The following is a 27343-nucleotide window of genomic DNA, read 5'->3' as shown; positions in this document are numbered from 1 at the left end:
TACGCTTTAGAGCAAATCTGACCTTCTTTATATTTGAATTTTGCTCTGTGGCTATCGAGAAAGATGGGTACAAACTTATCCATCCTTTTTTGTCTTGGAGCAATCACAAGTCATATAACAATTAGTATTATCTAATAAATTGGCAGGTTAATTATAATCCATATTAATCAATCTTACCATTCTCTGCTGGTCAACAATTGAAATAAAAGCTGTCATCTTCAGTTAAATTCCAATAAAATTGTTTTGGTAAGATTGGTTATCAGTAACTAATGTTAAAATTGAACAATTATTGAATGTTACATTTATTAAATAAGAAGCTATAGTTAAATTTACTTAATTTCCCAACTTCTTTTAGTAGCGCTATGCAGCATAAAGGGAAAAAAACTGTTTTTAATGATTTAAGCAAATGCTGTTTTTCAATCAGACAGTCTCCTCAGTTCAGTCCTCAGTATCAATAAGATCATTGATACCGCACCTTTTCCAACTGAACCCTCTTATATGATTGGAAAACCACATATGTTTATTTACAATTGTTAGGTTTTGAACAGTATATTTACAAACTAATGTGCCTAGTTGAAATTAAAACATTCTAATGCCTAATACTTCACACACTCCAACATTTATTTTTTTGTATCTAGTTTAAACGTTTTATTAGTAAATTTGTTTTTCTCAATCCAGCGTCAAAAAACATTGGCAAATTGGAATTTCTTTTCTCCCACAAGTTTTTTTTTTTTTTTTACCTGATCTTTGCAGCTGTAGACACAATAAATCAGACGCTGACTCATTTCCATATCTTAGGCTGTAGTGAATTGTCAAGGCGTCCATTTCCCTTTCCATCACCCCCCTAACCCATCCTTCATCTCTTCAAGCCCCCTCTCCCTCCTCCTCCTTCCGACCGGTGGCTGCTTCAAGCTGTCAGAAGGAGGCTATAAAACAGAGAGGGGCGGCTCTGAAGAGGCTGCTCATTTTTGGGGGAAATACACACAGTACAGTTACTTTGTGTCCTGACTGAGGGGAAAAAATACCTCTGTTTGGCTGAGATTGATGATTTAAAACAGGCGACTTTTAACCTAATAAAAACGGACAGTTGGAGGCGACGGGGAAGCGTTACAATTTTTCCGTGAGGTTGAGTGAGAATTTGCGCTAACAGGCTCCAAAAGAATAAGAAATTGTTGGGTGTTTATTGAGGAGAGAGAAACTAAAGCCTGCTTTGTGGAGGGTTTGGGATGCTGGCTTCCCGCGCGCTCCGCTGCTTGCTGTGCGCGCTGAGCTGCGCGTGGTGGCTTCCCACCGGGACAGCCTCGCGCCTCAAGACTCCTGCGCTGCCCATCCAGTCCGAGAGGGAGCCGGTGCCCTCCAAAGGCTTGGCAGGTGAGTGAATCAGCGTTGTTGCCGACACTAACCATATTTACTGTCTGCCTCTGAACTTGACCCTGTGATAGGCTAGCGAAACTCCTTACATATGTGTTCCGTTTTTTAAATATGGCTGCCTTCTGGACCGCCTGCAAATCACACAGAGAGCCAATGAAGACATTTATTTAAAGCGCAAAACCTATTCTAAAACGTTTCATAAAGCAGACTCCGAGGGCAGCATTGAGCATGATGTGGCTTAAGCTCAAATTTTGTGGATTTTTAAGAAATGAAAGCTTAGAAATAAATATTAGTCTATTCAATGGAAAACAGAACTAACTAAAATAATCCTTAACTTATTTTCTTATATGTCAAATGTCTAAAGGGCTATTTTAACACATGTAAAAACTCTGGATTGACTTTATTTCGCTCTTGCAAAATCTAAGATGCTTTCTATAAAATGGTATTTATAATTTGATAATCATTACAGATTTCTTAAAATGCAGTTTGTAACTTGTAATTTAACTTGTGAAAACGGAAACGTGATTATATTAGGGTCTTTTGAATGTCGTCTGTCTTAACAAAAACTACAAAAACTAGACATGTCACATCTGGCATTGTAATTTTCTTGGATGGAACTGTTCTAATGTGTTCTTTTTGGTTTGCTAGGTAAAGGTGGATTCATTTTAAAAACAATATTACCTAGACTGGTCAAACCTGGAATAAATTAGTCAAAATTTGTAACACTATAAAACAGTGTGATTTGTGAAACCTTCAATAAGTTTGTGGAAACTCAATGAGGGCAATTTTTGGGCTTTAATAGTATTGTAGGTTTTTAAGATAAAAGGTTGCAAACAAGCCAAAATGGCCTTAAAATTGACTTTTTCTAAATAACAATAATAATAATAATAATGATAACCCAAATCCTTCAAATAAATGAAGGTTTAACAAATGACAGGCTGTGTTTTATGGAATCTCTCCTGAATGCAGCATAATTAAACCTCAGGTTTAACATGTAGTTTATAAAATGATTGCATTCTCTGATGTTGTGAACAGGCTAAAAAAATTTAAAATAACTTTTTAGTCCAATGTTGAAATTTTATATAGGATGCCAAATTCAGAGTCTTGGTCAACATTTGAATCGGGTTTTGTGAAGTTGGCCACAATGCTGAAGTTGGCAACCAATTTCTGAGTCTCTGCTAAAGTGAGAAATGGTAAGCTAATTTCTGAGTGTTGCTAAGTGGCTCCTACAAGTCAAGGCTGTAAGACTCACATAAAAATAAAGATAACATCTAAAAGTCTCCCAGTCTAATGACACATGTTTTATCTTCACACGTTTCCCTTCAAACTTCTTGTAGTGTTGCTGCCTGTTTTCTCCTAAAGCAAGCGCCACACATCTGAGTCATAACTGCTGCGAATGCCTTTTGATTCACGCAGGACTCGATGTGGTTTTTATAAGGTAACTACTCTTAAGAGTTCAAACTAGTGAGGGGCTTCGTGGTAACCACCGCCTTATACCATGTAATTCAGAGTTGGAAACTGTAATCAATCGACTTTCCATTACAAGCGCTGGCTCCTGCAGAATGATTTATTTGAGCAGAGACAGACAAGTGGCAGGCGAAGCGAGCTGCTCACAGTTTGGCTCTGTAAGTTAGTTGGTGTGTTTAAAGTGTGCAGTCACTTTATTGTAATTATAACGTGGTAAAACTTTGTGAGTGTTATACACACTGCTTGTGGGCAGTTCCCCAAACACGAGTAACTATAATACTCCTGTAGGGCCTCAATGTGACAAAGGCTCAATTATCCTTGTAGAAATATAATAATAATAATAACACAAAGTGCTATTTTATCTGCTATAAAAACAATATACGATCAACTAGAACATTTTAGAATCATGACTGTACTTGAGGAGCCTTAAACTAACAAGAAACTTCACATTTACATTTTAGCGTCGTGGATTTGATTAACCTCTTGGTTATCATGATAACCAAGAGGTTTTCATATTCTCTTGGGTATTGAAGTTTTACAGTTTTTCTGTACATAAGCAAAAGTGTTCCTATTTATTTCCAAGTCTTACTGGTGTTTTATGGTGTCGTATTATCTATAAACTTTAAAGTGCACGGTAAGATAACTGAAAGAGCCTTTTCCTGCGATTTATGGCAGACTTTATAAAAAATATTGGCATGGTCTCCCCCATGTTTTCTTCTGGCTCATTTAGATTAGACAGGATGGGGGCACCAAAACTCCAAAGGCATCCAGGAAGTTTTGTTCAACTCCTACATGCCTGGGCAGGAAAGTTTTTGAGATCTATTGCTTGTTAAGTATTAAAATGGTGGTTTAGTCCTTGTAATCTGTCATCAAGAAAAATGTCAAAATATGCAGGTTTGTTTACTTAAATTCTGGAACCAGTTATTCCACTTTTACACCCAACAGTTTATTTTGTTTATTATGACTCCAAGGAGGTTCTAATGACTAAAAAAGCATAGGACGTGTCATTTTTTCCTTTTTTTTCTTCAAAATTAAAATAAAAATCAAATTAATTTTACACTAATCTTTGCAATCAGTGTGGATCAATCTGATTCGAGTCTAACTAGTATAAGTATTTTATATTTTGACCACATATGCAGTTCACACTACTTATACTGTCACATATTTCTCACATATAACACAAGCACACTCATTTTGACTGAAAAAGCGAATAACCAAAGGAAAACTAATTGGGGTTTTTTTAACACTTGTGACGCCCTCTAGTGGATTGGCATACTGTGGTAAGCCATATTCCTCATTTTGTTTTGTTTTTTTGTTTCATGTATTTGTTAATAAAGTTCTATATGTGTTCTAATTTACTTATTTTCTGTTCAAACAAATGATGTTTAATCAGTATGGGGTGTTTCACAGGATGCTCCTTTGGAGGTCGATTTTACTCCTTGGAGGAGACCTGGCACCCAGATCTAGGGGAGCCCTTTGGTGTCATGCACTGTGTCCAGTGCCACTGCGAACCTGTAAGTCTTGTTGGACTCTGATTCCACTCTGTACTATCGCAGATTGTGCATTATTTAATGAAAAGGACATTCAACCTACTGGTGTATCTGCTTGTCTGGCAGCAAAAGAGTCGCAGGAAGGTGTCGGGTAAAGTGAACTGCAGAAACATCAAACAGGACTGTCCCACCCTGGACTGTGACGACTCTGTTCTGCTTCCCGGACACTGCTGCAGAACCTGTCAGAAAGGTACTCATGCTCTGCCTCAAACTCAACACCTGTTTCCCCACAAAAGATCAGTTTAGATTGTTCTAAATGCATATATCTTTTGGCTGGCAGGGTCTTGCAAAAGCTTCCTTTTGAGCTGTTCTCCATTTTTCATATTACAACCACAAATATTTGTGTATTTTATTGGGATCCTGGATAATAAACAAACACCAAGTTGTAGAAGGAAAACTATACCTGTTTTTTTGTTATTTCAAGTAGAAATCTGAAAAAAAATGTTGTGTGTTTGTGAACATCACAAACACACAAGTCTATCCAATGATTTTTGGCTTTAATAGGTCTGAAAAATGCTTTTATGTCACAGTGATATGCTTTTGTGTAAAGTGTTTTATCTTAGCTATGGTTGCTTGTTCATGGTCCTTGTCGTCCTGAAAGATGAAGCTCTGTCAGTCTTAAGCATTTTGCAGCCAGCAGTTTCCACAGACCTTTTGGTCTCAGTTTAATTTAGTCTTTTCTCAGCTTTTCAGTGTAATTGGGAAGCTATGCCTTGGTAAATTTGCAGTTTTGTCATTCTCTTTCCATTTTCAGATGATACATTGAACGGCACTGTGAAATATTCAAAGCTTGCTCTGATAGCCAAATCATTCTTTGAACTTAAATTCTCTATAACTTTCTCCCTGACTGGTCTGCAGTGTTCCTTGGTTTTCATGATGCTGTTTGTTCTCCAATATTCTCAAACAGCTGGATTTACTGAGAACAAATTACACACAACTGGACTCTAGTTACTAATTGGGAAACTGATGAGAATAATTGATTGCTATTAAATGTGTTTAGAAGTATCACAGCAAAGGTGCCCGATTACAAATGCGCTCCAAACGTTTCAGCCAAAAATATTTAAAATACAATTTAACATTCATTCCATCCCACCATAACAGCAAAAAATAAGCACTCCCTTTCTTACTTGTCTCCTTTTTTTTGACCTCATATGAATATTCATGATGTAGTCACATGTTCACTAGTTAGATTTCAGAACAGCTGGTGAATGCATCCAACATCTTAATTGATTTTCCACTAATTTGACCATAAGTGAAAGCCACCTACCTTGCCTCTGCAATCCTGCACACACTCAATTCCACCTTATTACAGAGCTGGAGAGCTGCCCTGCACAAACACACAAACACACACTGGGTGGGTGTTTTTCTGCCATGGGTGTCTGGTAATGGAATGGAAAGTAAAGGTAGAGCACTGTTGTAATTTATGTTGTATGTGTTCGTAAGAACTGTTCAACCCCCTTTATGTATGCATGTGTGTGTGTGTGGGGAGGTGCGTGTGTGTGTTGTGGTTACGTCTTAAGGAAAAGGTCGAGTGTGTTTGTCTTAGCCTTGGCACCATCACACCTGGTATGTTTGTACAAGTGATGGAAAATGTGTGTTTGTGTATGCACATGTGCGTGTTTTATTACTTGGTGCACCTGAAGATACAGTATAGCTAAGCAAGGAGAAGTGAGGATGACGCAACCCAGAAGAACTTCAGAGAAGAGTTGAAGGAGGCTTGTGGGTGTTTTGTGCCAGCCATATATACTGTATATATATACTTGTGCACCCCTGTGATATTTGTGTGTGTGTAAATCAGACACAGGAAGGATAGGCAGACAGTTCGACTGAGCATGTCAGAAAACAACCTTGGGAGAAATAACATTTGGATGACTAAGAGGCAGCGTGTGGTTTTCATTCTCAAGAACATGTCAGAAGACTGTAATTGGCTGAACAAGCACCCCTGCATGTGTTACTATGTGTTTGTGCATGTGTGTGTGGAGTTGTGAGGGTTGCACATTACATCAGGATGCACAGCAGTTTGTGAGGAACAGTGGGTCTTTGTTGAGATCGCACGCCAGTGTCACTTCCAATCCTCCTGAAGCTCATCAGCTATAAGACACAGTGCTGGATAGCTGTTCCTGGCCAAGAAATGAGGAGGGAGAAAGTCTAAGATGTCAGGAAGATGGAGACCTCCATATTATTTTGGTCATATGTCTAATCAGCCAAAATCAGTTTCAATCCTGCCAGATCTCACATACCTATCTGTCACACTGTTTGCACAATGGCCAGGCTTTGGGTTCATATGTGGGCCAGACGTTAGAGGACACTCTGACAGAATGTGTTTTGAATTGTTTGGATTTATGTGGTTTATTTTACCTGGTACTGACCTTGTTTCCAAGATGAGTACTAAGTCAAAACCAAAATATTATAATAAAAAAGTGTTTAATCTCAGGAATCCAAACAAAAATGACTTCACAATGACTTCACAAAATTAAAAATAAAGTTAGAATGGCAAACAGAGACTGGAGTGGCAGATTGGCGTTCTGTCCTGAGTTTTAAGAAAGGAAACCTTTAAGTATGTTCTGTCTGGCTAAAGCAAAAGTGTCCTAGTATCTTAGTGTCTGGTTAACAAGTGAGGGTAGGAAGGAGTGGGACATGAATAGACAGACTGAAAACTTATTTGTAATAATCTAGGTTCTGTTCCTGTCTTTTGTGACAACAAAGAGCTGAGCCAATTTCAATATACTAGTATCAGGACCACAGACACCCACATATGGTAACAAGGTATGGATCAAGCAGGTCAATTGACCTTTCACCACTTCGACCCATCTTTGATAAGTGGAAGGCAACAAATAGGACAGCTGCTTAATTTAGCACAATAAAGTGACTTCTTTTTTATATTCTGCAGGTGCGGTTGACAAAAAGCAGACTGATATTATGCTGGAGACCTTTGAGTATTTCCATGAAAAGGGCAAAGAGGACGACCTCCACAAATCCTACAATGACAGATCCTATCTGAGCTCTGAGGACACAGGCCTCGGAGAAAGCCGCACAGGTACAGGACACACGCACGCACCCCCGCACACACAAATAGATAAAATCCAATGTTCACTCTTTCATTATGCAGGTGGGGAAAATAAATGGAAATATAATATTTAATTTGCCACATCTATCGACAGAGTAGAGTGATGAGTTTGCTACGCCCTTTCCTACCCTCTACAGACTTTGTGGCGTTATTGACCGGAGTGACAGACTCATGGCTGCCCAGCTCCAGCGGAGTTGCCAGAGTCCGTCTTTCTCTGACCAGAACCATGCTGACCTTCTCTGTTACATACCAAAGGTAAAACCAGATTTCTCCAGAAGAAACAAGTCTTTTGTTTAATTTCCCTTGACTTTTCTTTGGTGTCACAAGTTGTATCTGCTGTTCAAAAACTATTTTTTGCTGTGACTGTTGACAAAATAGAGTAGAGAAAGTGTTCTTAATCTGAATGAGAATGATTTTGTTTTGGTTTTGCTGCCTGTTTTTATACTCGCATATAAGTGAAACTTTACCCTCGCTCTCCAGAATCGGCCGTCCCAGTAAAATAGCCATCTTGGACTCAGATGGGACTCCTGCTTTTGAATATAAAGTCCCCAAAGGACAGACAGACATGGTAAGACATTACTTTCATGGGAGCAGACAATCATATCCTTTTGGCTCCATCTGAGTTGTATTTGGTTTCGCGCACATGTGTTTCCTGAGAGATGCCGGGAAACCAAGCAGCGACATGATGGATGCTTTTACAGCGGGATTGTGTGCTCAGGCTCTGATTTGTTTTCTCATAACTCACAGTAACATCATAAACAATAAACACACATAGAGAGTCGGTGACACTTCCTATTGGCTTTAGTGCCCCGTTTCTGAACTTCAAACTGATTGCAGTCATTATTAGCACACAGTCAGTCACAACAGCTTTTCAAGTTTGAGTCAGTTTTGTATTGATAAATCAGGTTACCTATACTTCACTGGATGCTCCCTCAGGTTTGTCTGCATTACTATATGTGATTTCCTGCCAAAATACACACATCTTCACATTCCACTTTGAACACAAACACTGTTCAGTGAGACAGGAGCCCCCTAAATACAGGTCCCAGAAATTGGCCTATTATTATTTTTAGATAAATGTCAGAGTCAAGCTCCAGAGGACCTCAGAGAAAACACTGTGGCTCTGAAATAGAAAGGAGGAGGGGAGTTTGCTGAAGCAGGACTTTAAGGGAGAGAGAGAAAGAAAGAGAGGGAATTTTTCACACATTACATCACTGCTTAGCATGGCGACAGAGAGTATTGCTAATTAAAATGGAGATTACTCCTGAACTCGGAGTTATGAGGTGTCGGCAGTCTGCCACATTTCTTCCCTCAGCTCAGAGGAAGAAGTTTTGGTTTTATGTTAAAGCCCTGTGGCCAAGAGTTCAATGCACGATCACAAAACTTTATGGATCTAGCAGATGGCAAAGGGTTCCCTATCTGCTTTTATTTACAGTGTTTTGCGAAAGTATTCATGACCCTCAAACGTTTCACATATTGTCAAGTTATAGCAAGCCTTAATGTATATCATTGGGATTTGTTGTGACAAGGCAAAAAAAAAAAAAAAAGTAGTGCATAAAAGTGAAGTGGAATAAAAAAATAATGTTTTTTTTAAGTAAACCGTTGAAGAGCATGTTTGTTTTTATTAAACCCCTTAAATCAATGCTATGTAAGATCACCTTTGGCTGTAATTACAGATGCAAGTCTCGTTGGTATATGCCCTTACCACTTACAGAAATGGAAACATTTTTCCTCAATCTTGACAAAATAGGACAAGCTCAGTTAGAGTGGATGGAAACCATTTTTGAAGAGTATAACCTTTTAGGCTTGCCTTGGATTTTCAAGTATATTTAGATCTGAACTTTGACTGGATCACTTCAATACATTTGGAAATGCCTTGATCGAAATCATTCCATTGTAGCTCTGGTTGTATTACGTCTTTTGCAGCATAATGTAGGTTTTCTTCCAGAACTGTCTGATATCTCCGATTTAACTCTGACTAGCCTTAATATTTCTGTTGAATAACAGTATTTCGAAGGCATGATGCTGCCACCATGGAGTGATGTGCTTTATTAATTCCCCATCACACAACACATAGGCTTTTGTATGTAAACATTCAGTTTTACTTTTATATGACTCCTACATGACTTGAGGCAAATTCCAAACAGGATTGATGTTTCTGCCACATTTTCATAAAAATATCCCAAACTTGGGACTTAAAGCTCTAACTTTTCCTCACCTATCTGCTTTGTTCCTGTATGTTTCAAGATGCTGTTTTTTTCACTAATGTTCTCCAACTAGCCTCTGAGGCCTTCACAGAACTGATGGATTCATATTGAGAAGAAATTTTAAACACTGCAGGCACTTTGTCTAAATGTGCTTCCAGGAAGAACTGAAAAGGGTCTGATGTATTCTAAATCCGTTGTTCATGTGCATTTGCATCCTAAATGTCTCCAACACTGCACCTGTTTTGGTCGGTGTTTGTTTGCAGATCTGTGGAGTTTGGAAAAATTTGGCAAAACCTCTCTTGCGAAAGTTGCAGTCTGAGCAACTGCGCATCAGCATGACCATATCCACAGGCAGACGAGAAGAGGTGGTTGGAAAGATCATCAAACACAGAGCGCTGTTTGCTGGTGAGACTGCATGTGTGTTTTCAATGCATGCACTCTTATTTCTGTTGTCTTCAACGCATCGATTGCAAAAGAAAGTTGATTGAAAATGTTTAAATGTGTGGGCTGATAACTCATGCCACTGTGCATGCTTATTATGTGCAGAGACATTCAGTTCAGTGCTGACCTCAGAGGAAGAGAATGCAGGAATGGGAGGCATTGCCATGCTAACGCTGAGTGACAGCGAGAACAACCTTCACTTCATCCTCATCCTGCAGGGTCTCATCAGACACAAGGACAAAGGTGAAGGAGACACACAAGAGTGGACACTGAAACTAAGATGTGATTCTTAATAAAGTTATGTCAGTTAAATGAAAAAAATATATTAAAACTCTTTCTCCTCAGAACCTGTTTTGGTCCCAATCCGAGTCCAGCTGGTGTACCGCCAACATGTCCTAAGAGAGATCCGGTCCAACATCACATCTAACGTGAGTAACAATTACACATCCATCATTATCAGTTTGGTCAGAGACAGAAAGAACTAATAACCATTTTGAGAAAGATTTGTTTTATGCTGACTATTATAAAACAGTGGCAGAGTTTTAGGGGAAAACATTTTGCTCTGAATGTTTAGGAGAAAAGTCTTGTTTCGGGTTAGAAACGTATGTCACATCGCCAGAGTCCCACTGTTGCCCCCGCCCCGTTCCCAACTACTCAAGGAGATGGATGTGGTTTTCTCGCCACATCCTAGCGAAGTTATCGTGGCGCTTGTATCACAGCTCAGCATCCTGATAGACAGTGAGGGAAAATTTATGGAGGTGCAAGGACACAAAGGAAAAGGGAAAGTGTGTGTGTAGAGTTTGGCATGAGACAGATAGTGGCAGGGTCTGAGACATAAAGGGAAGCGTGGGGATAAAAAAGGATGCGCCACTTCTCACACATGTCAGTGGTTAGTGGTCTGTGGGCTTAGTAGAAGGAGAGGAGGGTGGAGGGGGTGTTGAAAGGTGCGTCTGGTTTTAATTCTGCCAGGAAGGGACGATGTTTCTCCTTTGATCCGTCTGTTTACAGAATGTGTCCTTGACAAATATTGTGTAAGATTTGAGCTTAGCCACTGCTTTCTGACCTATTAAACTACACAATGACTAAGAAGCCAAGCTCCCAACATATAATGTATTATTTCAAACCCAAGACAATATTAGATTATATGCTTCAAGTGTTCATGGTTCTCAAACCCTTTAACATTTTAAGACATTACAAATTTAAACATCAGTGTATTTTTTAGAATTTTATATGATGCCACACTAAAGTGGAGGGAAAATTACTGTAAAGTTTTCTTTTGCAAATCAAAGTCTAAAAAATGCCCCGTGAATATGTATTCAGCCCTGTTTCCTCTGATAGCCTTCAATAAAGTCATTTGCAAGTATGACACATCTGGAGAACAGCATTAATTAGGAAATTATTTAATCAGATTAGACCAAAACTGGAGTGATTTTCAAAACACAAACTAACTCTGGACAGTAACAATCCCAACACAGAAACATGGTGGTGCCAGCATTACACTGTGAACATTTTTCCTGCTTTTTTTCCTGCAGGAAAAAGGAAGCTGATCAGAAAATGTAGGGCAGAACTGGAAACAAAATCATCTGAGGCAAACATCCAGTTTACATTAGGATGCCGATTCTAAACATATAAAGCCATGCATATTATAAAATGGTCTAGTAAGTCAACTGCGAATTTGTGGAAAGATTTCAAAATTGTTGTTCACATATGCTCATGTTCCTTTTTGACTGAGCTTGAGCTACTTTGTATAAAAGGATGTGTATAAATTTTCTGAATTTAAATGTGCAAAGCTGGAAGAGACATAAGGCTCGCATCTACAGATATTGTTTGCTGGACCTTTTCAGGTTTTTATTTTGTAAAAAAATATGTTGAAAAGCGTGCTTTAGATTTGTCTAGCTTAAAAGATCCCAATAAGGTATATTAAAGCTTGTGGTTATAACTTGATATATTGTGAAATAGTAGACATAGACAAGCAGCCTTATTACTGCTGTGTTGCTGCCCCGCTCCATTAACATCAGACCCTAATATATCCATCTGCACGTTGCCTCCCCCTCATTATTCGGTCCATTTTTTTTCTCCAGCAACATAACCCTCTCTCAGTGCCTCCCCTCCTCTATTTCTGAGCTGTTTGGCTGCTCGCTCTGTGGATTTATGCTTCGTGTATATTTATATTGAACCAAGGCCTGAGGGTCATAAAAGTAACATTTCTTTGACACACTCATACATATGTCCTATTAATCCAACATTTCTCAACGTCTTCATGGAATACTGTCAGTCCCGCTTTAAGTCAGAGGCCTCTCAGTGTGAAACCAGTGAAAAAAATATGAACCATATTTTTGCCTCAAGTCGAATTGCGCGTGTGTGAGCGGGGTGATTATGAGGTTGCGTTGTTGCGTAGCAGAAATGTTTGCGTCTCTAATGGATTTGGACTCTGTCATGTCTTTGCGACTGTCGTATTTATTCAACCTCAAGATGATTTAGCTGCCACGTGATTTGTTTTGCTCTCTGTTCCATTTTTGTTTAGAACAAACACAAACAAATGGAGCTGGACACAAATACCGAGCCTGTCTTTCATTTAAAGAAGTTGGGGGGTGGTTACTCTGGTGACAAATCAATGTTGCATAAATTTCATGTCAAGAAGATGTAACAATTCATTGTGACATTTTCATTCCTGCTTTTGAAGTCAGTATTTTTTTTTTTTTTTACCATTTGTGGCTTTCTGTGACACAAAAACTCTTTTAGCTTTGTGCTAACAATTTAAATTTGTGCAGGATCCAGACTTTGCTGAGGTGCTGACAGACCTGAACAGCCGAGAGCTGTTTTGGTTATCTCGTGGTCAGCTGGAAATCGCCGTGGCAACCGAGGATCAGGATCCCCGACAAATCTCTGGCTTCATCACTGGGAGAAAATCTTGTGACAGTGAGTGATGTTGCTCTAAGAAACCTGAATACTAAGTGATGGGGTACAGGTATTAGATAAACACTAAATAGCACATTATTGTGAAAAGGAACAAAATGCTCAATGGTTTTTCATATCTTTTACAAAAAGTGTTATTTTCAACTAGTATTCATTCTTTGGAGTCTGCTGCAAATCTTGGGCATGTCTGCTAGTTTTGGTAGTACAGACATCTGGCTAGTAAAGACTTAAATAGAGACTCAAGTTTTTTCCCATTCTTCTTTTCAAAACAGCTCAAACAGCATCAGATTGGACGGAAAGCATCTTGTGAAGTTTCCCACAGATTCTGAGTTAGTTTTGGGTCTAAACTTTGACTGGGTCATACTAATGTCAATATGCTTCTTCGCTGCTGAGGAGAAGCATCCATGCTGCATGATGCTTCCACTGCCATGTTTCACTCATGATGTTTTAGACTTAGACCAAACACGACTTCTAATGTGTTTTCTTTTTAACTAATGGCTTTAATTTTTACATTTTTAATGAACAGCAGATTTGTAGAGGTCAGGATTAATGGCTGAATTGTGCAGTTTTTTAAGAGTTATATTTATAGGTATTAGATTACAGTGGGCTGAATACAGATGCCTGCCACACTTTTCATGTCTTAATTTGTTGAAAATTCTGGAAATGATGTAGCAGTCTTCTTCCATTTTAAAATCCCAGTAAAGCACAATAAAGTTTGTTGTTGTTACTTGACAAAATGTGAAAAGGTTCAAGAAGTACTTTTTTTTAAAACTCTTGGATCTGGTTCTGAGAAGCAGAGAAAAAGAACACAGTTAAAAACAGGGGTTGTGTTGCTGCGGTACTTCGGTTCATCCATCTGTGGCTGGTTGTGTCATCCTCCATAAAATACTTTCTTTCTGCGTCCTTCCTTTCAAGTCTTATCGATGTGGGGAAAGCTATGTTTATAGACCTAATGTTGGACTTGCTGCTTCACAGAGGGTCTGCACACGTGTGGGTGTGTGTGTGGTTGAAGCCGTAAGAAAAGGGTTTTAGGAATGCTGTGGACTGCCCAAGTTTTCTTCAAATATAAAAACATGAACACATGTCCTTTTCTGTGCGACACACTAGTACTATTTGAACTTAATCATCATGTGTCCACTGCTGTGAAATACTTTGATTTCAAATTTTATTGTCACAGACTGGGATTTATCACAAAAATATATGCTTGTTTGTAAAATGTGTACACACACACACACACACACACTCACGCACACATGGTTGCTGCCAAGGTCAGTGTGCTGGACCTGATTCCTTGTGTCGGTGTTCCAGCATTTTGATTAACAGCATGTGACGTAATCTGGTAAGAATTCAGGTCCAAAGTTCTTCTTTCCCTCTCTGTCTCCTCCATGTCTCAGTCCCTCCGTCCGCTGTCCTCTTTGTGCAGCTTTGGCATCAGTTCTCATGTATGCTGTTGTTCCCTCTGTGTCTCATATTGAAAACTTTCTCTCCACTTCTGTTACTTATTACCTTCTGTCCCCCTCAGCTCAGTCTTTATAAGGCTCACTTCATTCACCAGAATATACCTCAATCTCAGATTTAACCTTCAGCATTTTCTTATGCAAAGTTGTTTGTGTGCAGCAGCATGGATGCTTTTGGTATGACATAAGCAGACATAGATTCTTGGCTGTGATTAAACTTAATTTTTCATAATAAGAGACAAAGCTATAAGAAAAAATAACTCAGATGTGTGCTTCTGCTGCTGCAGAACACAAGTAGGTATAACTTGTCTCTTTTCCTTCATTCAACTAAAAAGAAAACTTAATTTCCACTGCTTTTGTTATGTGTGATGGATAAATGGATGAGAGAAATTATGAAGTCCTTGTTATTTATATTTTTACATGAATATGTCTTTGTCCAATTCAGCTATTCAGAGTGTGATGTCCAGCGGCGATGCGTTGATCCCAGGGAAGACAGGAGGGGTGGGTTCTGCCATCTTTAACCTCCATGGCAACGGGACGTTGGACTACCAGGTATCAGTCTCTTTCACTCATAAACAATGTTTGTGTTTTTGTTTTCAGGAAACTTCCCTTTCTGAGGTTTTGATTCCACAGACTCAACAATGACCTTCTCTGTATACTAAAATGTTGTTGGGTCAAATAGCAGAATCTTCATATTTTTCTAAAAGCACATTTAGAGTTAATGGGGTGTTTAATGCTTGGGTCTCTTGGTGCTCTGCAGGTTCAGGTCGCAGGTCTCACAAGTGACATTGTGGGTCTCACAATAGAACTGAAGCCGCGGCGTCGAAACAAGCGCTCTGTCCTTTACGATTTAACTGCGGAGTACAGCAGGACGACTGGGCAGTCGGTGGGCAGCTGGAGTCGACCGGAGGCCCGACATATCCACATGCTGCTGCAAAACGAGCTCTTCATCAATGTGGCCACGGCACACAGCCAGGAGGGGGAGCTCAGGGGGCAAATCAAAGTCCTGCCTTACAGTGGCCTGGAGGTACCCAGACATGGTGAGGACCAGTGGAGTGAGGAGAAACAGATTAAGAAACATCTAAACAGTAGAAAAAAAAAAAGCACATTGACCTGCTTTGAAAATATACTACCGTACATTTATTGTCTTTTTCTTTCATTTTCTGTCTCCTCAAGAGCTTCCCACTCCTCTGGCCGGGCATTTTGTGTCTCCACCGGTACGAACTGGAGCATCTGGCCATGCCTGGGTGTCTGTGGATAAACAGTGTCATCTGCACTACGAGATAATCGTCGCAGGTCTTAGTAAGACGGACGACGTGACCATGAACGCCCACCTACACGGACTGGCAGAGATCGGAGAGCTGGATGACAGCAGCACAAATCACAAGAGGCTCCTGACGGGTTTCTATGGCTCTCAGGTCCGTCTGCTTGTCTGCTTACAAATGTTACTGTAGACCATTCAGGTCAGAAGTTAAAGTTTTTGTTTTGCTTTGAATATAAAAAAATTAAAAGTTGTATTTCATATTAACAGACATTAACGATGCAAAAATATTTAGATTTTAAAGCAGGGAAATGAATAATCACATTTGACTCACTTATTAGGTGCAAATATGCAATGTTAAACTATTACTATTAAACATTTTTATTACCATTCAAGCCAGTATTTGGCATCAAACATGGTGCCTGATAAGAAACAAGATAAGTTTGTGTTGGAAAAGAAAACTAAATACTGCTAATATCTCTAACTCGGCATCAGTCAAATGGGTTAAATGGAAGTAGGATATACAATGAAAGAAAACACTTGAATATATATATATATTCTTTTCTTCAAGCATCACTCTAAAAATGTCTCAATAAAATATGATATCTAAAGTGTTGTATCTACCCGGCAGGCTCAGGGGGTTTTAAAGGACATGAGCATTGAACTACTGCAACATCTGGACCAGGGAACAGCCTTCATCCAAGTCAGCACCAAGCTGAATCCTCAGGGAGAAATACGAGGACAGGTATGCAATGAAGTCACGTAGTCACTAATTTTAATGTCGTTGTCTCACTTTAGTGAGATGTTAAGCCACAAACTTCCACAATACTTACTAAGGTCTTAGCAATTAATGACATAATTTGTTGCATGTTTCCTTTGGGATTTTACAGATTAAACACTGGTACTGAGAATCAGGAAGAGTAAATGCTAGAAACAATCAAAGTGGTTGCTGGTTCCCAAATAGCTATGAAACAGTCGGTGAGGGGGTTCTGGCAGACCTGATCCACAAAAGTGGCTAGGCACTATGCTTTTTAAAATGTGGCATTTAGAGAAGGTGCTCTGCATTATAAAAGTCCTGCAGCTTCTTTAATCACTTATTGTTTTCACTGGCAGCTGTTTCTCTACAGGACGTTTAGTTCATTTTATTGGCCCACAGGAACATACAAAGAGACCACAGTTGGCTGTAAACCCCACAGGTGTAATGGTTGATCACTTTGTGAGGTCGTCTTTCATCCCAATTTAATTCTCTACACATTTCACACACACTTTTACTTTTCTTTTTTGTTCAAATGCCATCCCTCTCCATCTGACTCCATTTGATGATGCATTTCCAGGTCCATGTACCAAACAGCTGTAAACTTGGTGCCCCAGCAGAGGTAGAGGAGGCTGAGTTTGATGACCTTTTCCTGAATGACCCAGAGGAGCTGAAGAAAGACCCAAACACCTGCTTCTTTGAGAACCAGTATCACGCTCATGGTTCCCGCTGGACTCCCAGCTATGACAAGTGTTTCACATGCAGCTGCCAGGTAAAGAGAGCACTCACATCTTGCTGCACATGGCAATGTTTTTATGCAAGACATTTTGCTGAAGTTCTAATCTAACATTAGCATATTTACTCTGATTTCATAAAACATTTTTTTTCCATCTGTAGAAGCGAACAGTGATCTGTGATCCAGTTATTTGTCCAGAGCTGACCTGCTCCAGAACCATTCAACCCGAGGACAAGTGCTGTTCCGTCTGTGATGGTACGGTCAACATTATGTTGGGGATTTTAAAGTAATTCATAGATGTTAGAGTGCTCTCCATTGCTATCCATAAGTTTAATCGTTTTATGACTATTCTTTCCATGTGCAGAAAGAAGGGAGCCCAAGGACATAAAAACACCAGAGATGGTGGAGGAACATTTAGAAGGTGGTGTTATAACTCTACTCTATTTTTTACCTTCTTTTGTCTTTTATGTTTTCTAACTGCTGTTTTGTTTATGAGATTTTAGCTCACAGATTAACTCTAAAGCCCCTGTCTTACCCCTGACAACCCTCTTGGCTTACATTTCCCATCACTCAGGTTGTTACTTTGAGGGCGACCAGAAGATGCATGCCCCAGGGACCACATGGCATCCCTTTGTTCCTCCCTTTGGATACATTAAATGTGCGGTCTGCACTTGCAAGGTAATAAACATCAATAAATAGGCTCACATCTGGCTGAGTTTACATCTCAGGGGCTCTTTACGGGTCGTTTGTGTTGTATTAGGCTGCAAAGAATGTGAAGGGTAGAGAAAATTCTCCTCTGTACTTTAAGAATGTCCATACAACTGGAAAGAAAAGTCACATTTTTCTAAAGAAAAACTGTTTCCAATATGTTGTTGTTTTAACCTCAGGGCTCTACTGGGGAGGTCCACTGTGAGAAGGTGACGTGTCCCGTACTGACTTGCAGTCACCCAGTGAGACGCAGCCCCTCTGACTGCTGCAAGGAGTGTCCAGAAGAAGAGAGGACCCCTGCAGGCCTGGAGCACAGCGACATGATGCAAGCGGACGGCCCACGGTACTGCAAATTTGGAAAGAACTTCTACCAGAACAGCGACAGCTGGCACCCCTGGGTGCCGCTGGTGGGCGAGATGAAGTGCATCAACTGCTGGTGTGATGTAAGCATGAAGGAGCTACATGTTTTTGCTGAAACCCAAATGAAATCCAATTTTTCCCATCAAATGAAGAAACTCTTACTACTGCTTTCTCATTCTCTTTTTCTCTACAGCATGGAGTTACCAAGTGTCAAAGGAAACAATGTCCTGTGCTGGCCTGTTCTAATATCACCCGTACAGAGAGCTCATGCTGTCCTGAATGTGCTGGTAAGGAATGAACACATGTTGATTTACATATTGTCACCTTCATAAAATAATGACCTAAGTCTTTTTTTTTAGAAAATCATTTTTGGCAAATAATACCTTAGGCCATTATTTTAGCAAAGTGACAATATTTTTATGAGGAGTGCATTAAAATTTTATATTTAAATGCAAATCTATGTCTTTAAAACAAATCTAAACTATTACTGCATGCCTAGATGCTGTGTTGTAGTCAAGACCACCTAACCCGAGACCAAGACAAGACCAAGACTTTTAGGGTCCGAGACCAAGTCAAGACCAAGACCAAAGCCCCATGCTACATGACACAATAAAATGGGAAATATGATCAAAATTGCTAATCAAATTGATCTGAAAGATTCACATTCCCATAAAAACACCTAGATATTAAATACTTAGAGTTGAAATAAATTTAACCAATATTAAAAGCAGAACAAACTCTTTGTTCTGCTTCTCTAAAAAGATAATGCCCTGGGCATTTGCCCATATCATTCATGTCAGAAATCACCACTGTCTGCACCATTAAACATAGCAATTGAGGCAATGCCCTGAAGGTAAACAACGCTCAACTATGAACACTGGCCAAAGAGCAACACGCAAGAAGTAACCAAGCACAAGGCGCTCACCATGACCGTTCTCACCCTCTCTCCCTCTGCATGAAGCCAGGCAGCACAATACTGTAACGTCTGCCATCATGGCAAACATTACAGCTGACACTTTGAAAGAAAACAATCAAAGGCGCATGCTCTGCGTGCTCTTTCGTTCTTGTGTTTTATTTATTTGCTAATTAAATAAATACCAATGTATATAATTAAATAAAATAATGATAGCTACTGCAGTGTAGTGTACACAGAGCATTACAAGAACAAAGAACGGCTCTCAGAGAGGCTACAGTCCTGTCTTCTTAGTAAAGAAAAGTTCAGAAGACTCGGATTGTTCGTGAATGTCACATAACTATATTGCAGACTTTTGGACACAATGTTGTCCCATATAGGCGACACCTCCTCACATTCAGCGCAGTGAGTGTCTTCTTTTTTCATCACAAATGCTTACGTGTCTCTATACAGCTAGCTGTGCTAACATCACGTCAATGGAGCTTACCTTTCTTTGAGCTTCTTTTCTAAGTGACGAAAAACGTTAGACGTAGTCCCCACCGCCTGTGAAAGCGAAGCGCTGCAGAATTAGCTGTCGCCGTCGGATTTCTTATGATTTATGCAGCTCTTTGCACCTGCTGCGCTGACGTCACAACCGCATGCGCAAATGCGGCTCTCTTTTTTCCGCTTTGAGTTACTATGACAGCTAGAAAAGACAAAGTCTCATTTCAGACGCAAATAAAACAATACTATGAACATTGCTGTCTTCCTACTATAATGGGCTTTTAAGTTTTCATGGATTTCCAAGCGGTCCTGAGGTGCTACCAGTTAAAGCTAACGCTGCACAGCAAGGTTTACAGCCTTCACTTCACTCCGGATCAGCTTCTTCAGTCTAAAGAAGAAGGTAAAGGAGCCTCCTGTGTTATTTCCATGGAATCACTTATGTATTCAGCCTGAAAGAGCGAGTGTACGAGAGAGCAGACCAGAGCCAGACAGCCGAGCAACTGATCTGCCTGTACACACTGCTGTAAACACCGTCCTGCTTCACAAGAAGCATGCAAAACTAATAAAGCTAAATAACATGGAGACCTTAAGGAACACGGCCATATTTTTCTAAAAGCAACAACTCTGAACCTGAACAGTCAGCTCAACTAGAACTCTGACACCAGAGCTGCTCTACTGTTAAGCTATGGGCTTGTTGTTCCTCAGGCTTCAGAAGCTAAAAGCCTGAACTGTAAAATTCCCCGTTACTTGGTCTCTGACACTAACCAATAAACGCACATAATATACTTGAAAACAAAGTAAAAACATTGTCTGTTAGAATGGATGAAAAATGTTTAGATACTTAAATAGCACATTTTTACAAGAAAAATGTCTAGCATAAGCTAAAGCTAATGTTAGCCACAAAGTTTAAAAAAAGTAAAACTCACCTTCGTATCTGTGTATAACAAGGCGAACATCTTAAAACCTTTCTCCAGCTTACTTGTTGGGGCTTCGGATCGATGTTCATCATTAATTGTTACCTTGTACAAGCCCTGCAAACACCCAGTGTAAAGAGCCTTTTTCAATAGATCAGAAAAGATTGAGCCGCTTTTCCCCGAACGTGGAAGCTGAGGTGCAAAGAGCCCATTCTATTACTGACGATTAGACAGACATCTTCTGCCTCTCAAAGGAAACCACTGCGCATGTCTTGGAGCGCCGCGTGTGAGTGAAAGGTGGGGAGCAGGGGGGTAACAGAAACATTAATTGGTAAGTCAAGTTATTGCTTGGATTTTAATCGGTGCGTTTTGCATCCAGTGAAAACAAACATGTTAACAAATAAACTGGACAGTATGCTGTAAGTTTAGTGATATTTTCACAGTTGCGATCTTGACTGGTCTTGAAATAAAATCCCGAGTCGACCGAGACCGGTCTTAGTCTCTCGAGACCAACACCGCCTAGATGTGAAAGTGTTGTTTGTTGTAGTTCTTGAGTTGTATTGCAATGTTTCCAGCTATTATTAGCTAGTTTTCAGATCCATCTAACCCTTTTTTTTTAAATAAATCAAATAAGACTAAATCTAACAACCTTTCCTACAGAAAACTAAACCAACATGAAAAGTTCTAAACATATTTGAATTCGTTTCTCTACATATCTTTTTTGTCTCACCCATAACATTATTCATCTCTTCTGCTGCTGCTGCTTCCAGGCACATTGTCTGCAAATTAGGCCTTAATCTTATTAGCGACTTCTAGCAACTTTTAGGTCAGTTGACTAAATCCCTGCTGTGGAGTTGGCAACAGCGTTGCACTTCTGTGTTGGCAGAGGCAGCTGTTAACACCCTGTTGCCATACTGGTTGACAACACGCAATTACATAAGCACTAAAAAATCGCCTTCTACTTTAAAAACTGCTTGTGCAGCAACATTTATTGTTTGTTTTTTTTAGTCTTAGAAAGAAGTATTAGTGACAGACAAGATCAAATAATCTATGAGCACTGTGGGAAAACCACAACTGGCTAGCTGTTAGCTGCTAACCAAGCAAGCATTGGCAACTGATTCTGAGCTTTTTTATTGACATTTAACTCAAAAGCTTTTTTGATTTGTTGTTTTGACTGTTTTTAAAGTATCTGTACGATATTTGTTCATCATATACAGAACGACTGACTATCAAACATGAGCTAGAACATTTAGAACAACAGAGATCCTTTAGAACAGTTACATCTGTGAAACAAACAAATAATTTTGCGTCACATTTTTCATTCATTTTCTTATCTTCTTCGTAGATCAGAAAGAGGAAGCTGATCTGATGACAAAAACACCAGGCAAAAGACGAACCTGGAAACAATGAGGATGTGGAATGTCCCCACTTTAGAAATGAGCCCCAGACCCTTTTCTAGAAATCCTCCTCCTCCTCATCCCACATGGACCTATACCCAGAGCTGCACACTGGGACCCCCTTATCTCTCCTGACCCAATACCCACCCTGTTATCAGCTTCAAGATTGTAAAGAGGAGAGCCGTGCAGAGACTGAAGGGAGTTCAAATACAAAATAAGGACTTTAAGTGAAGCGGTAAAGCTTTGGAGAGGACCATCCTAGCGTTACTCACATGCTGCCTTCAATGTTTGTTGGAGTTTAGCCGTTCCTAAACGGGTGAAAGGTGAAGCTGTAGGTCCAACGCAGCTGTTCATCGGACTGAAATCCAGGTGGATTTTAAATAGTAAGTGTTGGGAGAAAAAAGCAGTTTGTATCGACAGAGCTTATATTTGAAGCACAGCCATAGTTACTGCGGCTCCCACTGGACACAGCGATGGAAAATGTTACTTAAGAAGGCGTGAGTGTGTGAATGTAGGTATCCGTGTGTCTTTCTTTTACTTCCTTTGGGTTTTTTTTTTAAAGTGTGAGTAAGTGAATAGAAGAAGCGTATCTGTGCCCACACGCCTACAGCTTTTGTCTGATGTAAGAAAATATTTCCACTCTGTATGACTCTCATTTCTGACAGGATCGCTCAGTTTTTCTGGGACAGAGCATTAAAACACCTTCTGTTTATATCATTTCGCCTCAGCTTTGGTTCTTCCCATTTTGCTTTAAGTCATTTTTGTTTTTGCTTTTTTCATCATTGTGAAATATGAAGCAGGTTTGTATTTTGTATTTATTGAATACTGTTGAAACAAAATAAAAAGGGTTTGTTAGTAAAAGAGGAAATGTCTGCTGATTTATAGATGTTGCTAAGGTTATACACCCATTTCCTCCTTTAGCCGCTGGGATTTTACCACACTTCTTAAAATACTGCAATAAATCATGCTTCTACTAATATCAGAGCAATTGCTGAGAATCATGTCAGAGAAGCTCTTCAACAAATCCCTACCATCCGTTTTCCCTATTTTTCTCTCCTTCTTTTTCTATTTTGCTTTCTTTCATTTTCTAGCTTGCGTTTTTTCCCTGTCCCTATTTGTGAACAATAAAGATTCATACACAGACACACACACACACACATGCAGGGGAAGAAAAAAAGACAAACACACAGGGAAAGCACACAGATGGAAACATAAACAGACTGACAGACAGACACTCACAGACTGACACATGTCCAAAATCCTGAACGTGGAACACACACTTTGTTGCCAGCAGTTTTTCCAACACATCGCTATATAGCTGTGACTGCTGCGCTCTCCTGGTCAAAATATATTACTACACTATGATGATGAACTTATTTTAAAAAGAGACAATGTACAGTACAACTCAAATGACAATGTCACCATTTGATGGGCTAATTCTGCAGTCCTCTGACAAGTCACAAAAATGGATACACAATAACTACATGATATTTTTATTTGTATTTTTGTTTGCTAGTACACATGTCTGCACAAGAAAGTTTTGTTGAAAAGTCAGGATGTTCTTTCTTACAAATAATATTTTTCAATTTTTATTTTATTATGTAAAAAATATGACTAAGGCCCAAAGAACAGTAAATTAAAAAGTCCTTAAAGAGACGATTAAAACAAGAAACAGCTAGAAAACCTGGAGAAATCCCATGCAAGCACAGAGAGAGAGAGAATGAAAACTATAAAAAGATTTTCCAAATTCAAAACTATTTTCTAGTTTCCATGAGTTGTCATCACAGCACTGTGCCAGTAAGACGGGGATTTATACTCCTCCATTTTTCTTCTTGACAAGTTAACTTAGGACTGTGCTGTGAGTCAAGCTTTGATGATCACAAAAACACACTCTTGGCTGTTTATCAAACCCTATTTCTAAGTATTCTAAAAACTGAAATTGCATAATATAAAATAAAGGATTTGGCTAGAACACAGTCTGACTGTAGATGCCTAAATTTAGCTGCTTTACAGAGGCACTGTATTAGGAAGTAGCAACATTAAAATGTCTGTTTTACGTCCTTGAATGGTCAGGAAAACCAAACAACTCAATCAGACTTTTTCTTTTTTTGTTGTTTTTGTTTTGTGGTCATATTTAAATGTTTCAGATACTAGGACATTCCATAACAAACAACGATAGCCGCCTGATCAAATACAGAAAAAAGTTTTTAAATCAGAATTTTATTTATTAAGCGATAAGAAATCTGAGTCAGTCTCTCAAAATGTGCAAATATAATGGCTCTGCTTGTTAAATCATGAAATATCTATTAGCTTTCATTATAATCTCTTTTGAAGATTCTATTTAAGACTTTGGGTCAATTACTGCTAGATCTATGCAGGTTCTGTTTGAGTAAATTATTCAAATAGAACCTGTATGACTAAAAGAGTGTATAATTAGAGAACTGATTATCAGTTATCACAAATGCTGCATTTAAAACTAAATGCATTTTCACATAGGGCTAAACTCAGAAAAGGTTTTTACCTTAATATAATAAGTTGAAAACTTTATATTTACTCTGGTTAGTTTCATTTATTTTGAAATGTAGTTTGATGCTTTGAAACATAAAAAAGCAGAACGAAAACAGAAAAGGCCAAATAGTTTTTTTTACAGGATTGTAAATTATAAACATTTTTAATGAGGGAAGTTTTTGTTAATTTATGTATCACCAGAGATTACATTTTTTTCTAACTTATTTAGGCGCTGAAGCAAATAAGTACTGGAACAAGTGCTTAAATTGTTTTCAATTTTGACTTTTAACACATTATACAGGAACATTTGGTAGTGTCAGACCTTTGAAATAATTTCTCAAAAGAAGTTTTTTGTAAAAAAATAAATACATAAAAGACAAAGAAAGAAAATCACAATTTTGTTGCACTTGTTTGATTTGGTAAAGCAATAAAAATGGCAAAACATCCAAGGAGGAGAATACTTTTTATAGACCCTGTAAAGTAAATGTGAAAATCTATACAGTGGTCTGTACTACAAGTTTTATATTTATCTGCTATCTATTTATGATCCTTTCAACACCTTACACCATTATTCAGTCACGGTTTTTAGTGTACAACCCCTAAAAATCCAGTTTATCGGATTTCATGTCTTCATAACTTGTCTGGGTATTTGCAATTAGTGACCCACAAGTGTAAAAATAGAGGTGACACCATTTGTAACTTTACTCAGAAGGATAAATCTAATAAAACGTGTCCTGTAGGAAATAATTGCACAAGTGTAAACGGCGCTTACCAAAGGAAATGCTGTAAAAGTCGAGGTAAACGATGTCTTTGTCTCACACTGCTGAGCAGACTCGAGCTGAGTGAGCAGAGCCTCATCAATATTTCAGCACTGCTGCCCTCTGCTGTGAACATCTGAACTGACATTTTCACACCCATAAAATAGGGATTTACAGTGTTCAACAGCCTGTACTTTCACAAGCCATATATAGCATGGTAAACCGGTTCCTAAGCTTGCAACACAGCTCCAGGATGCTTCTTTTGTTTTGTTTTTTTAATTGACTGCAGTCCTGTTTCCCGGCTGCTCCACTCATACAACTCGAAGAGAAAGAGCCCTCAAACAGTGAAAGGCAAAGTTACAAGAAAACAATTATAATTTTTTACCTTTGCTGATTTGCTGTGGCCTGATTAGTTTCTCCAACCTTCAAACTGCAGGTAGGTCACTCTGAAGCTGGAACAAACAGTTTTTTTTTTTATCATATCAAAAGGATTTTGACTGTAATCTCTTATGAACCTCACCTTTGTGTTGAGACTGTGCTTGCATCAATGAAACCCCCTCCGGGCTGGGGATGAAAGGAAAACACCTGATGCTTTATACATGGCCAAACACCTTGTGTTGTAGAGGGCAAAAGCCTTGGATGCTTTACTTTTTCTCTCTGTGTAGAACTTCTCAAACAGTTGAGTGAAGAGCTCACTTGTCTCGGATGATATGAGTTATGACATTTAATTTCTCTTTGGGGAAAAAAAAGAAGCATTTTTAAGTTGAACTGCACACATCTATCGTCTTCTGACTGTGACGATTTGGAGTTGCTGAGGTTTCCCTTTGATTTCTGCTGTATAAATTCGCTGCTGAGTTTATTGGCACATGACTGGAGATATTTGGTTACTGGAGGACAACCAGTTCTCTTACAGTGCTGTGAAATTTTATTTTTGTGCCCCTACTGATCTCCTCTGTCATGACTTTTATGTCACCACTGAATGTTTTAGATTGTCACACAAAGTTTATGGGAGAGAAACATAACTTAAATGAATCCAAAATGTGATTTCATCAATTAGGAAAAACAGCTATGTAAATAAGGGACAAAAGTAAAACTATATAGCTGCCTAAACCTAATAAGTGGTGCTTTCATACCAGAGGTGAACGACCTTTGTGGTCTTTTGCTCAGTAGTGGCATGGAAGCTCCACCATACATGCTATTTTTACCAGACTATTTCTTGTCAGCAAATTATAACCTCTGTTCTCAACTTTAATAGCTTCCAAAAAATTATTGCTATGACCCAAAATAAAGAACCAGAGCTACAAGTCAATGGTTTGCATCGAAGCACATTCAAGTGTTACAATGTCCCAGTCAAAGTCAAAGCTAAATATGATTTAGAATCTTTGGCAGTAATTGAAAATGTATATTCACGGTTGCTCCGCATCCAAACCGACTGAGTCTAAACTATTTTTCAGGAGAAGAAAATGGGATAAAAATCTATAGGTGTGCGTCAACTCTTAAGCTAAGGGGCTGTGGTATTTGTGAGACGAAAATCAATAAATCACTTGTGGGGTTACAAATTCAAGTTACCAATGGAAGAAGGATGCTAATGAGTAACACCAGCAGTTATTGGACATGACAGCGCCAACTCCCTGCATGTCTCTTCTTCCTGCAGCTTTTATTGTAGTTTCTTGCTCTGCTGCGCCTTCAGAAGTGACAGCAGAGCCAGATTTGACAAAGTCAGTCGGTCATAACTTTTGCTACAATCACAGCCGTTCTCTGAAAGTTCAGCGTGGAGGTTTCACAGAACAAGAACCATTCATGTTGTCCCATGCATTAACATCTTAAAATATGTTGTGTGCAATTGATTCTGTTTTATTCTCCTTGTCTTGGAAGCATTAAAAGCTGTTAAGTTAGCATCAGAAGAACAGACTCTCTCAGCTCATCTCCCACATGCTGGAGACCTTTCTCTAGTCTGCACATCCAGACAAATCCCAGTCAATACCTCTGACTACCAGAAATCTCCAAATGTTACATCTGTAGGCCCTGATTCATCAAGCGTGTTTGTTATCTCTACCATTTGGTCTGGTAATGAA

General features: G+C 39.0%; 1 protein-coding gene across 1 annotated transcript; it reads left to right on the top strand.

The window, feature by feature from the left end:
• Nucleotides 1-916: 916 nt before the first annotated feature.
• chrd (chordin) lies at nt 917-22719 on the top strand. The gene is made up of 21 exons (XM_005805884.3): nt 917-1371; nt 4249-4352; nt 4455-4578; nt 7279-7425; nt 7593-7710; nt 7936-8023; nt 9926-10067; nt 10209-10346; nt 10449-10531; nt 12875-13022; nt 14922-15028; nt 15237-15516; nt 15653-15894; nt 16369-16482; nt 17072-17263; nt 17389-17482; nt 17592-17648; nt 17802-17905; nt 18115-18378; nt 18489-18582; nt 21951-22719. Exons 1-21 carry the CDS (start codon nt 1227-1229, stop codon nt 22013-22015), a joined length of 2850 nt encoding a protein of 949 aa, XP_005805941.2. The 5' UTR covers nt 917-1226; the 3' UTR covers nt 22016-22719.
• Nucleotides 22720-27343: the final 4624 nt, after the last annotated feature.

The sequence above is a fragment of the Xiphophorus maculatus genome, chromosome 18 (assembly GCF_002775205.1).
Source record: "Xiphophorus maculatus strain JP 163 A chromosome 18, X_maculatus-5.0-male, whole genome shotgun sequence".
NCBI classification, from domain to species: domain Eukaryota; kingdom Metazoa; phylum Chordata; class Actinopteri; order Cyprinodontiformes; family Poeciliidae; genus Xiphophorus; species Xiphophorus maculatus.
The sequence above is the reverse complement of the archived record's forward strand: the minus strand, read 5'-3'. Positions and strand labels throughout refer to the sequence as shown.

What these genes read in the sequence shown, in the direction of transcription:
- chrd (XM_005805884.3), top strand. Translation starts at nt 1,227, where the DNA reads ATGCTGGCTTCCCGCGCGCTCCGCTGCTTGCTGTGCGCGCTGAGCTGC. An exon ending in TTCTCTGTTACATACCAAAG is followed by an intron (nt 7,711 to 7,935) that starts GTAAAACCAGAT and finishes CTCGCTCTCCAG; the next exon opens with AATCGGCCGTCCCAGTAAAA. An exon ending in CCAAAGGACAGACAGACATG is followed by an intron (nt 8,024 to 9,925) that starts GTAAGACATTAC and finishes GTTTGTTTGCAG; the next exon opens with ATCTGTGGAGTTTGGAAAAA.